Source organism: Lynx rufus, unplaced genomic scaffold, assembly GCF_022079265.1.
Source record: "Lynx rufus isolate CCGP_SWC_20201006 ecotype Redwood Valley unplaced genomic scaffold, mLynRuf1.p SCAF_12, whole genome shotgun sequence".
Classification (NCBI taxonomy): Eukaryota; Metazoa; Chordata; class Mammalia; order Carnivora; family Felidae; genus Lynx; species Lynx rufus.
Window position 1 is genome coordinate 15,480,638 of NW_025814826.1, and position 13,047 is coordinate 15,493,684.

The window sequence follows — 13,047 nt, forward strand, 5'->3', positions numbered from 1 at the left end:
AAAAGGGCTATAGCTGGAAAGTCAAGGTGAGAACTAGATCTTCCCACAACCAAAGACGAGTAAAATTGTCTGCCTCCGACCCCGGTAACTAGATGGAATTTCTTCTGAATGTTCATAAAATTATATTTATAAACTAAGTTCACACCTCTTGGATGATCCAAAAAATCTATAAGCAGAGAATTGAATTGTAAGTGGTAGTAGGCTATGTGTGTCTCAAAGAACCTAGGAAATACAAACAAAAATCTAAAAGCAAATAAAAATCCTTTTGGAGGTTATCTACCTTCAAAACAAATCACAAAATTTCCCAAAGGTAATGTTCCAAGGAACAAGACAAAAATCAACAATTCAGAATCTACAGAGAACCAAGATACCATACCTGTAAAGCCATAGAAAAAAACAAAGTGAATTAAACAAGCTGAATTAAATCCACAAAGATATCAGAGATAGAATATGAGGTAAATAGAAATTAGTATACTCAAAGAAGTAAAGGAGGTTTGAGATACAGAAAGAGCAAAATGACTGAGCATACTTGAGAAAAGAACCATATATAATTAACAGAAAATACATAATATTAATTTTAAAAACCCAATGGACGAGTTCAGAAAATTCTAAAGAATGGAGGAAAATGATGAATGGGAAAGTATTTTTGAGGATATTATACAGAATGCAGGAGAGAAAAACAAGAGTTAGGAAATGTAGAAGATGAAGAGAGAGGAAGATATAATGAGGAGTTCTATGTGCCTATATAGATTTCTGGTAGGAAAGAAAGAGAAACAGAATAGGACAGCTGTAAGTGTTTGAAGAGAATTTTAGCTGAGAAGTTTTTGGAACTGATGAAGAACACCACTCGTCAGATGCTGGAACACCAAGAATTACCAAGAAAGATAAATTAAAAGACATCCAAATGAAGATACATTATAATTAATCTCCAAATTTCAAGAACATAGATTTTGATATCTATTGGTGGGGCAGGAAGGAGACATTGTGTTCAGAGAAAAAATAATTAAACAATAGCTCCCTTCTTACTAGCACCACTGTAATCCAGCACATTCTTTAATGTGCAGAGAGGGAAATATACTTAATTGGAAATGTTTTGAAGTATATGAATGAAATAAAGATACTTTCAAGTGAAGAAGAATGGAAAGAGTTTGCCCCCAAGATGCCCTCATTTAACAAATTTGAAAATGTATTTTTCAGGAAAAAAAGAAGTTTTGCCCGAGAGAAGGTCTTAGAGACAAAAATAAGTGATATGCAGGTGGTGGAATATAAGTGGGAAAATCATATACATTGACTGAATAAAACAAACAATAATGATGTCAAAGTAGAAAACTATACATTTAAAAAAGTGTTGCAGGGGTGGGGGGCGGTGCCTGCATGGCTCAGTTGGCTAAGCAGCTGGCTCTTGATTTTGGCTCAGGTCATGATCTCACATCTCATGAGACTGAGTCCCAGGATGGGCTCTGCACGGTCAGCACAGATTCTCTTGGGATTGTCTCTCTCTTCCCCTCCCCTGCTTGCACTGTCTCTCAAAATAAATACGTAAACATAAAAAAAAGAAGTAAAGTCCATGCACTTGAAACTAAAAAGGGAAGAAAATAGAAAGTGGAAAAAATGATCATTTCAAAAGAAGAAAATAAAGTAGAAAGATGAAGCCTGGAAATGGCAAGAAAAATAAATAAAAAACTAGAATAGTAAAAACAACAACATATCATTAATCACAAAAAATATAATTAGACAAGATGCTTGATTTAAGGACAAAGATTCCCAGGTTGAGTTGAAAAAATAAGTCCAGTAATATGCTTATGTCATTAATTTGAGGTGAGTTTTTTTTAATAGATAACATACAGATGGGTCATGATTTTTTAATCCACTTTGCCAATTTCTATCTTTTAATTGACATATTTAGACCATTTAACATTTAATGTGATTCTTGGTATACTAAGGATTGAAATTCTAACTCTTTTTTAATTTTGTTTGTTCTCACTTTTTTCATTTCTCTTTTTTCTTTTGCTGCCTTTCTGTGGGTTACTTGGACAATTTTTAAGAATTCAATTTTGATTTATATATAGTGTCATTTAGTATATCTCTATGTAGAGCTTTTTTAGTGGATTCTCTTATGGTGACATAATTTACCACAGGCTATTGGTGTCATCATTTTACCAGTTCAGGTGAAGTACAGAAACCTGACCTCATTTCTCCCTTTACTCTACCCCTTTAATAATATAATTATCTTAAATATTTCTTCCACATATATTTGGAACCGCAACAGTGTTACAAATTTTGATTCAATCATCAAATATACGTTAGAAAGTTCAAGAGGAGAAGGAAAGTCTATGTATTTACTGGTATTTTTTCTTATTGTGCTCTTCTTCCGTGGTGTTTCAACATTCCTTCTTTGATTATTTCCATTCTGTGTAGAGAACTTTTTTTAGCCATGTTTTGAGGGGATGAATTTTTGTCTGCTGATAACAAATTTTCTCAATTATTCCTTATCTGAGGAGGTCTTGATTTCCACAAATTCCTGAAGGATATTATTCCTGGGTATGAGTTTCTCCATTGACAGTTCTTTTTCTTTCAGTATTTGAAAACTATTGTGCTAATTTGTTCAGGTTCCCATATTTTCTGGTGATAAATAAGTTGTTAAAATTATTTTCCCCTATAATTAAAAAAAAAATTTATGTTTATTTTTGAAAGAGAGAGAGACAGAGACAGAGTGTGAGTGGGGGAAGGGCAGAGAGAGAGGGAGACACAGAATCTGAAGCAGGATCCAGGCTCTGAGCTGTCAGCACAGGGCCCAACGTGGGGCTCAAACCCACGAACCGTGAGATCATGACCTGAACTGAAGTCAGATGCCTAACTGACGGAGCCACCCAGGCCCCCTTCCCCTATAATTAAAGTGTTGTTTTTCTCTGGCTGCTTTCAGGATAATTTACTTGTCTTTAGTTTTCAGAAATTTAATTATGATGCATAATGGATTTCTTTGTATTTCTTTGTATTTATTCTGGTTGAGGCTCACTCAACCTGTTTAATCTCTAGATTTATTTCTGTTGCCAGATTTGGGAAGTTTTCAGCCATTACTTCATCAAGTGGTTTTTTTTTTTTCAGTTTCACCCTCTGTCTCCTCTCTATCTGGTAGTCCAATGACAGAAAAGTTAAATATTTTGTTATAGTTTCACAGGCCCTTGAGTCTCTGTTCATTTTTTTAAATCTATTTTCTCTATGTTTTTCAAATTGCGTAATTTTTATTGTTCTAGCTTCCACTCCATTGAGTCTTTCCTCTCTCCCCTCCTTTCTGTTGTTGAGCCCATACACGGAGGTTTTTGTTGTAGTTAGTGTATTTTGAGTCCTGAAATTTCCATTTGGTTCTTTATATCTCCTATTTCTTTGCTGAGAATTTCTATTTTTTCTAAGGCTTTCTTATTTTTCATTTGTTTCAAGTATGGTTATAATTGTTTATTGAATCATTTTTATCATGACTACTTTAAAATCTTTGTCAGATAATTTTAACATATTTCTGTTCTTGGTTTTACCATCTATTGCTTATCTGTTTTCATCCAGGTTGAGATCTTCCTGGGTTTTGGTATGACAAGCGTCTTTAAAACCTGGACAACTTTGTATTATGTTATGAGACTCTGTGTCTTATTTAAACCTTCTGTTTTAACTGTCTTTTTGGTGACACTTCTCCAGCAAGACAGGTGGAAACGCATGCTTCCCTTTCAAATTGATAACTCTTTACTGCTGGGTGTCAGTGGGAGTTTTATCTCCACTGGCACTGTGGTGGGAATAGCTTCATTACCTCTGGGCATTGGTGAAAGCCCTCATCTCCACTAGTTTTCATCTTACACTTCCCCAAGGGTGAAAAGGAGAGATGCCTCATTACCGTCAGGTCGGAGTGGAGGTTCCAGTTCCCCAAGTGGTCTCCACTGTCACCCCAAGGTGGAAGGGACTCACTATCGGCTGGAAGGATGAAAGTCTCAGCTCACTATTTGAACTTCCCTGACACCACCCTTGCCTTGTTACATTTTCACCAGGGCAGAATTCTAGGCTTCTCGCTCAGCCTACTTGGCATCACTCAATGAATAGCTGCTGTTTTGTTTTTTGTTTTGTTTGGTTTTGTTTTGTTCTGTTCTGTTCTGTTTTGTGGTGTTTGACCAGAGTAGCAGTTATTGCCTAAAAGTTTTCTAACTTACTAAGCTACCATTGCCCTCTTCCTGGTCGTTGGGGTAGAGAAAACAAGTTTTGAGGAACATTTTTGTCTGCACCCACTGGCATTTCTGAGGTACCAGCCTTATAGTTCCAAGTCTGGGAGTATAGGCAGCAAAAGGAAAACGCAGGGGGTAGAAATCACCATCTGTCTCATCATTCCTGTGGTTGCTAACTGCTCTACCTTCTTCTCTCCACCTTTCGGAGACTTATGCTTGTTTAAAATGTGATGTCTGGGGCGCCTGGGTGGCGCAGTCGGTTAAGCGTCCGACTTCAGCCAGGTCACGATCTCGCGGTCCGGGAGTTCGAGCCCCGCGTCAGGCTCTGGGCTGATGGCTCGGAGCCTGGAGCCTGTTTCCGATTCTGTGTCTCCCTCTCTCTCTGCCCCTACCCCGTTCATGATCTGTCTCTCTCTGTCCCAAAAAAAATAAATAAACGTTGAAAAAAAAATTAAAAAAAAAATGTGATGTCTGAGATGTGTAGATGTACTTAGCAGAAATAATACAGAAAAGTACGCCTATTTCACCTTCCTGCAGGAGAAAATCTTATCTGTCTTTTTGAATTTCTTTCTATAAATTATTGAATGTTTTCTTTTACTGTGCTACCACAGATCAGAAAGTAAATTCATGAAGGAGGCACAAATGAGATGTCTGTAAACTTTATAAACTGTACATATATATTTTTAGTAAAATATTCAAGCCACGTAGGGATTAATGTAAACGTTTAGCGCAAGGCCATACTATGTGTAAAAAGTCCAGACTCTGCAGCCTGACTGAGCCAGGTTCTCATGCTGATTCTCATACCACTAGCCGTATTTCTTGAGTGTGTTAGGTACCCTTTAAATCTATGTAAAATGAAAGCGAGAATACCCTCTTCATAGGGTTTTTTATTAGGTTATAATGAGATAGTATATGTAATACCTACCACACAGTAGGCGATAGGCAAATATTAGCTCGCTCACTTCCCCTAACTTTATCAGAAATGGAAATAGATTTGTAAAACAACAGTCCTTCTTTTCCTTTAAAATATAAAGCTCTTTGAGGGGCGCCTGGGTGGCGCAGTCGGTTAAGCGTCCGACTTCAGCCAGGTCACGATCTCGCGGTCCGTGAGTTCGAGCCCCGCGTCGGGCTCTGGGCTGACGGCTCAGAGCCTGGAGACTGCTTCCGATTCTGTGTCTCCCTCTCTCTCTGACCCTCCCCAATTCATGCTCTGTCTCTCTCTGTCTCAAAAATAAACATTAAAAAAAATAAATAAATAAAATATAAAGCTCTTTGAAACATAGGTCAAAGCATCACAAATACGTTCTGTAATACTAATATCATGTTAAGCCACAGTATAGAACGGTAATTATATTAATTGTACATAAAATTGGGCAGTAAAGCATGATCCCTACAAAGAACTTTATAAATACAGATCCTCAGTAGAAGCAAGGGAATGAGTGTGGCTGAGATAAAAACTCAAGATGTTGAAAGTGTATCTCCATATGATCCGCATAGCTGCATTGGAGCGCAGAAAATGAACACTTACTCAACCCTGGTCACTAACAGAAGGCCCAGAAGACAGATCATAGGATAGACTCTGTTTTCTTGAGTCTGTTTGTACACTTACGATTTAAAACACTGGAAGCTAAGAGGCTTATCAAGCTTCTCTGGTCCTTTGAGAAACATTTGTCCAAAAAGTCTGAGGATGATTCAAAAGTGGTTAAATCAGTTTGTCCATGAAACTCTGAAGATGTAAGACACCAGTAATCAAGTTAATGAAGACCATTTCACCAAATTGGGTCATAGTTATTGGTCAGTGATAACTGTGAAGAAGAAAGTAAAATGCAAGCCACACCAGAAACACCTCAAACATTGTCTGAGGTTTTCACTCGTTCTACAATCAAGGATATGCTCCATTGTCAGTGTTACCCACACCCTTCCCAGAATATGGACGGCAGCAAGATACTCAAGCAGCTACTACACAGTGCATTTAGGAGAGCAAGAGGTAGGCAAAGATAACCACAAAAGGAAAAATAAACAGTTGATGGCATTAAAGTAGGTTAACACCATCAACTGTTTATTACTTAAATGTTTATCGTACACTCTAATTTTCAAATGAGAACAGCTTCTCTACAGCATAAACGCTTTGACATGTTCAAGTTTAGAAAATAGTAGAGAAAAAAAAAATCCTGAACATGCCAAAGCGTTTATGCTGTAGAGAAGCTATTCTCATTTGAAAATTAGAGTGTACAATAAACATTTCATTCCCAAATGAAAAATGTACTTCTCGCTGAAAAAAAAATGTATGCTTTAAAGGAATTCTTTAAAGAAGGCATTCTTGCAGGTGGTCTCTACTACAAATAAAAATGTGAAAAGGCCCTTAAAGAAACTTTTGGCCCATAACCCTCTCTTCCGTCTTCTCATGCTGGGTTGCCATTTAAGTGAAACCTCCACGGGAGTCTTAAATGCCACGGCAGGCATGTTCCCGCCAGCTGTTTGTGGGATTGTATAGGTCACCCAGCCTAGGGGTTCAACTTTAGTGTTCTTGGATCCATTATGGCTCCACTGGAGGATTGAAATTCAATCTTCAATCACTGTTCTGTAACAAATTGGCACTTTGGGCTTTTGATAAAATAGTTGCCTTACTCCTGGCTTGAGCTATTCATGGACTGGAACTGCATTTTTAAGGTCAGCTTCTCCTTAGCAAAGTTGGGCAAGTTGGGCTTTGGGATAATTTCTGGCAGGAAAAGGATACTAACAACCTGAATCAAATGATGAGATCACACTGTTTAGAGATCAAGGGACATCCTGGACCAAACACTGAAAGATTATTCCCTTCTGCCTAATCTTTGTGGAATTCTTATCCAGAGTGTTACTGGCTTAGTGTGAAAGAAGGAAGGAGAGTATCCTCCCCCTACATTCTTTATGGCATGAGTTTGTCTTACATCAGTATCAGTGTCTGCAGCCCTAGAAAACAAGTAAGAAAACCCCTCTCTGGATAAGAACCTATTGGTAAATGTAAGAATCTTCTGAAAAATGTTTGCTGCCAAAGGATTTTACAAGTTTACTTAATTGTAAGAAACTCATTTCTTATAATTAAACCCCAGAGCTTGAAATTTCGTATATTTAGTTAAACTAACTGGGTGGATATAAGAAGAGTGGTGATTAAGATAATCTCAAACAGTAAGCAACCCAGAAGTTATTTTTAGTAGGCTTAAGTTTCCTTACAGGATGTTTTTTATCCAGTTCTTACTATTATTTCAATTATTCAAATGATATTTGGCTTAACCTAACTTAACTTTTTACTCACGTCTTGACAGACAGAGAGGAAGGTGTCTCCATACTTATATTGAGTTCAGTGGCAAAGTTCACAGTTCCTTGATTTGAGGCATTATCAAGGTGCACAGTCTACAGGTGGACCATCCACAGTAGGTTGTAATTAGTCTTTAAAAAATGGTAAAAAGGATAGGGAACGCCTACATTGGAATATGTAATCTCATGCTGTGTAAGATCTGTAAGGAAATCAAATACATTAGCTTCAAAATTGTAATTTTCCTCCTCGCTTTCAATGATTGTAACAGCATACACTGAGTAAATTTTCTTTGGTCAGAGCAAAGATGCAAGCCAAACTGACCTGGGTTATCCTTCACCTTTCAGATAGAAGTGGCCATTAGATTCTGGTTCTTGAATATTTCCACTGTCTCTGTTCTGATTTCCCTGGTCTTACTTCTTAATTCAGGTTTCCATCCTCTCTCATGTGAAAATTGCATTCCACCATGTGCCCTACCTTCAGTCCAAGTCTTATCCTTACCCCCATTACCTCCCTAGTCCCATTGCAAAACAAGATAAAAACACTTCCAAACCTCTGACAGAGGGGTTTTTCTAAAGCATAATACTGTTTATGAAACTTACACATGAGATAAAACCCTTAATGGCTTCCTAACACTTACAGGGTAAGTCACAAACTCTTTAGCCAGGCACTTTTTGCTCTTCAACTTCTCCTGATGAAGCACCTTCCACAGCATGTGTGGAATACCAGAGATTAGCATACAATTCTTGACCAACTGGTAAGTTGGAAATCAATTTAGTTGGTCTAGACTAGCACTGCCGATGAAATACAATAGAATAGACCAGACGATGGCACACGTAAGATTAAACATTGCTTCTTGATCTTTTGTTTCAGTATGTATGCTGTAGAGGATGTGATGTGTATTTCATTGCATGGATTAAAGTAAAAGGCACACACACACACACGCACACACACACACGGAATGAGAGGGAGAGAGAGAGACAGAGGGAGAAGGCACAAATCTTTTTCTTAAATAATCCGTGTTTGTTGAGTAAAATTTTTAGAAAAACTAGAATAGCAATAGTGTTTAAACAACCAAAATTCTACTATTCAGTCATAATTTAGACAGATGGGTTTAATGTTGTATGTTTCTACACATACATTTACATGCATAGCCACAGAAGCATTTCATACATTTAGTAGGGTCTCAAAATACATGTTGATTGAATGACTAGAAATTAGCTTCTTGTTATCAAGTAGAAGCTTATTATATGTACACGTGATTTTGTCCAACATATTATGATCAGTGTCTTTATCAGTACCTATTGATCTACATTATTTTATATGGATATGTAGTATTTCATTTTATAAATATATCAACATATACTTTTAATATCTCATAATATTAGACACTTAGTTTTCTATCCCCCTTAATTATGAGCTCCATTTTCATGAACATCTTTATATGAGCAAACATGTATGCACATATGTGAAGTGTGTGTATACGTGTGTGTGTGTGTGTGTGCACTCACACCAGGCACAGATTTAAGTGTCTTATATAATTAACTCATTTAGTCTACAAAACGACATGGTGAAATAGATTCTATCATTTTACAGATGAGGAGTCATGAAACAGAGAATTTAAGGATATTGCCCAGGATCCCATGTTAATAAGTGACAGAGCCAGGATTTGAAACCAGTCAGTCTGTTTCAAGAGTCTGTATACCTAACACTATGCAATGGTGCCTCAACTTATCCAATTAAGATACATTTCTGAAAGTGAACTTAAATTTAGTGGAACTAAAATTGACATTTTATGGCACTTTGAAGTGTTATGCCATGCCTTTTGCTTTAATTGTTCTTTAATTAATGTAACAAATTAACTATTTAATTAATTGCTCTTTAATTATGCTTTCATTGTATTTCATTGTAATTTCATTGTTAATTTAATTGCGCTCTTCTTTGAATGAAAAAAAATTGACCATTCTTTGGGAACCATGTTCAATAGCCACCTCTTTTGTAAAGATATCTGAAACATGCTGGTCATGCCAGGCAGAGGTGAAAACATTTTTCTCTGTGTTCCTATAGCTGTTTGAACACTGCTATACCGTAGTGTATTTATTTCATCATAATTTTTTGATCTATGTCTTTCTTCCCCCACTAGAGTATGCACTAGTTTCTCCAGTCTAAGAATTCTGCCATTCACCTTTGTACCCTCAGAACCTACCTCGTCGCACTTGTTAAGTGGTACATATTGAACAAATGAGTGAATTAACACAAAAGAAAAAATAATTGGTTTTCGGTTCAAAAAACTGAATCTAAAAGAAATCACTGATGACATTCTAAATTATTGGATTAACTGTATTTTTGAAACTATTTTATGCTTTCCTCTCCAATCTTTCCACATTGTATTCATTAATCATTTCATATATCATCTGGTATCATATGATTTCTGAAATGCCTGCCATTCGAAGCATCTCTGCACTCTAGAAAGACCAACTACTACAAATTATTTTTCAACTAATTCTTCTTGAAAAAGTCAGAGTATTTTGAATTCAGTTAAAGGGGTGACTTGAAAATAAAAACAGCTATATAAGTGCTCAGTATTGCTATTGATCATTAAATATCACACAGCCCAAGTAATTTTCCTCATTATTGACATGAAAGTGATTTTATCTAGACAAAAAATAAAGACCTATTCCTATTTTCATTTCAAATAGGGTATTACTGGGATATATGATATATATCCTAGTATATATACTGGATATATTTATCCTTTCTTTTCCATTATGCCTTGTTGATAGACACTTCTGTAATTTTAAAACTCTGTTTACATCAGAATCCTAAGAACTACATCACAAATTTTAATTTTTAATACTATTTCAAAGAGTTTTTCTGGAAAGGTTTGTGCAAGAAGGTTTGTGAGATGTCCCAATAAAGCTAGTTCAAGGAACAACTTAAACAATCACACTTGGCATTAAGGAAAATACTCTTCCTCCTGCTAGCATCCACAGTTCCACCACATCTAGCTACATAAATACTAATGGTCAGTGAGCCACTGGAGAAGATACTAAAAGTCAAGTAACAGAAAAAGGATGTGATATATTAAACTTGATTTGACGTTATTCATTTCACTAAATGATCGGTTTCTGCATTCACTGGAATAACCTTGCCATCTACCCCTACCAAAGATAATACAAAACTATGCAGAAATTATGAAGCCCTTAACATTATTACTGTCTTTATTGGATGAACCAAATCATAAGCAGGCCATTTATAGAATTCTTGACTCCACTGAAGTTTGTGTACATCCTAAGGCTTAGTTACCTGTCTACAGACACATAGAAACTTCTCTGGAATAGCACCTGCTTTAGCATAGTGGTAAATCTCCAAGAACTCTGTGACCTGACTCTATGAAATAGAATCATGATATAAATGCTACTGATCATTTTTTAGAGCCATGAAAGAACATTCACAAATTATAGCTTGAAATATAAGGTCATAATTTGGCCTAGGCCGGGTCTATGGGCATACAACTTGGACATTATCACCTCCAAGCATGAAAAGTCCTCTGGGACTTGAGTAACTGTGAGATTTCAGAGCAAAGGAACCAAGGATGATGGTGGTAGCATGGAGAGCTACCTGGACTCCCCAGACATAAAGAAAAACTCTAATAGCTCAAGACTTACTTGAAATGGCGTGAGATATATCAATTTAGCTAATGGGAATGCTAATTGGAGTTTTAAATTCCCACTTTAAGGAAATATTTGATCCTTCATGGTTATAAAATACTGACTGCATGAATCTCTAAGCTAGAAGTTATACAGAAGAGAATATCAGTCGTACAGTATGCTTTAATTTCACAGTCTTTTGTGAAACTATGATTTGATCAAATGCTTTCTGATGATTCTGCCAACATGAAAAACCCTGTTTTGATCTTTTTTTATCATGTCTGACTCCAGTGAGCAGGGAAAAAGTCCAAGGGGGAATGAGTGAAAAGCCAGCTCACTTTTCTTACTGGGAAGTTGAGTCTCCAAGGGTATTCACTCCTTAGGAATGAACATTCTTTTTTAAAATTTTTTTTAATGTTTATTTATTTTTGAGAGAGAGAGACAGAGAACAAACAGGGGAAGGGCAGAGAGAGAGAAAGAGACACAGAATCTGAAGCAGGCTCCAGGCTCTGAGCTGTCAGCACAGAGCCTGATGCAGGCCTCGAACTCATGAACTGTGAGATCATGACCTGAGATGAAGACAGATGCTTAACCAACTGAGCCATGCAGGCACCCCAAGAATGAACATTCTTACCCAGCTTTTGTTTGGGCAGAGGCTTATTGTGTAGACCCAGACTAGGGAAATGCCCAGGGAAATGTTTGGTCACCTGGTGTTTTTACAGCTCTTTAATTAAGTATAAATTAATTTTTATAATTAGTGATAATTATGAACAGTTAAGCCAAATACCATGTGTGTCATTAAACATAATATATGGATCAATAAGAAAGTTACTGTATTTTAAAAGTGCTCCTATTTGTCTCTGTCTTCATTGTGTGGACATAAAATAAGGGAGTAGAAATACTTCTTGAGCTGTTGGTGTGTGTGGTTAATGTGGGTTGCAGTTAATGATTCATAGATTTATAGGGAATATTCCCACCTTGGAGCCTGGTAAAAGGAAGTGCCTGACACTGCATAAAGAATTTTAAAGCACACTCTATTCCCTTTGCCATACACACAGAAAAATGCTTTATATGGTCGAATCCCACTTACGTTTTGTTCCATAATCATAAAGAAGACTTTCAGACTTTCTACAATTTGATTCTGAAAGTTACAATCCAGTAAGCAACATTTACATTATAGTGAATATGGAATATTTTTCATGCAGGCCCAAGTACGATCTAGGGTTACATTTCATTCCTATAGTTCCAATGTTCCCATCCTTCTGCCACTCAAGGAGAATGTTTCAATGGCTTCTTCATATTTACATTCAAAATAACTCCCCATTCTAATTTCATTGGTTCTTTGCATCACTGATTTGGTCTTCTATCCAGTCTCCCTCTTTTCCTCCCTGTATTTCCTTCCTTCCTTCTTTCCTTCCTTCCTTCCTTCCTTCCTTCCTTCCTTCCTTTATTCCCTTCCTTCCTTTCTTCTTTCCATCCCTCCCTTCTTTCCTTCCATTTTAAGATTCTAATTTCATTTATTTTGTTTATCTCATTAGGAAAAGAAACATATCCTTCTTCATCATATTCTTATAGCTTCCAGAGTCTTACCTACTTTACCTTTCACTTAGAAATGATGCCATTGGGGCGCCTGGGTGGCGCAGTCGGTTAAGCGTCGGACTTCAGCCAGGTCACGATCTCGCGGTCCGTGAGTTCGAGCCCCGCGTCAGACTCTGGGCTGATGGCTCGGAGCCTGGAGCCTGTTTCCGATTCTGCATCTCCCTCTCTCTCTGCCCCTCCCCCGTTCATGCTCTGTCTCTCTCTGTCCCAAAAATAAAAAAAAAAAACGTTGAAAAGAAATGATGCCATTGTTCTTTATATCACTGCTTCCAGTTGTTTTTTTTTACATTTTATTAATTATTTA

The 13,047-nt window shown here is 36.8% G+C and overlaps 1 protein-coding gene across 1 annotated transcript in view; it reads left to right on the forward strand.

Annotated features, from left to right (window-relative positions):
* Window positions 1-6,026: 6,026 nt before the first annotated feature.
* NKAIN3 (sodium/potassium transporting ATPase interacting 3) overlaps window positions 6,027-13,047 on the forward strand; it is a 303,057-nt gene continuing 296,036 nt past the window's right edge. The window contains exons 1-2 of the mRNA XM_047073857.1: window positions 6,027-6,189; window positions 7,053-7,162. Of these exons, the coding sequence (XP_046929813.1) occupies window positions 6,027-6,189; window positions 7,053-7,162 (273 nt within the window). The remainder of the gene's footprint in view (window positions 6,190-7,052; window positions 7,163-13,047) is intronic.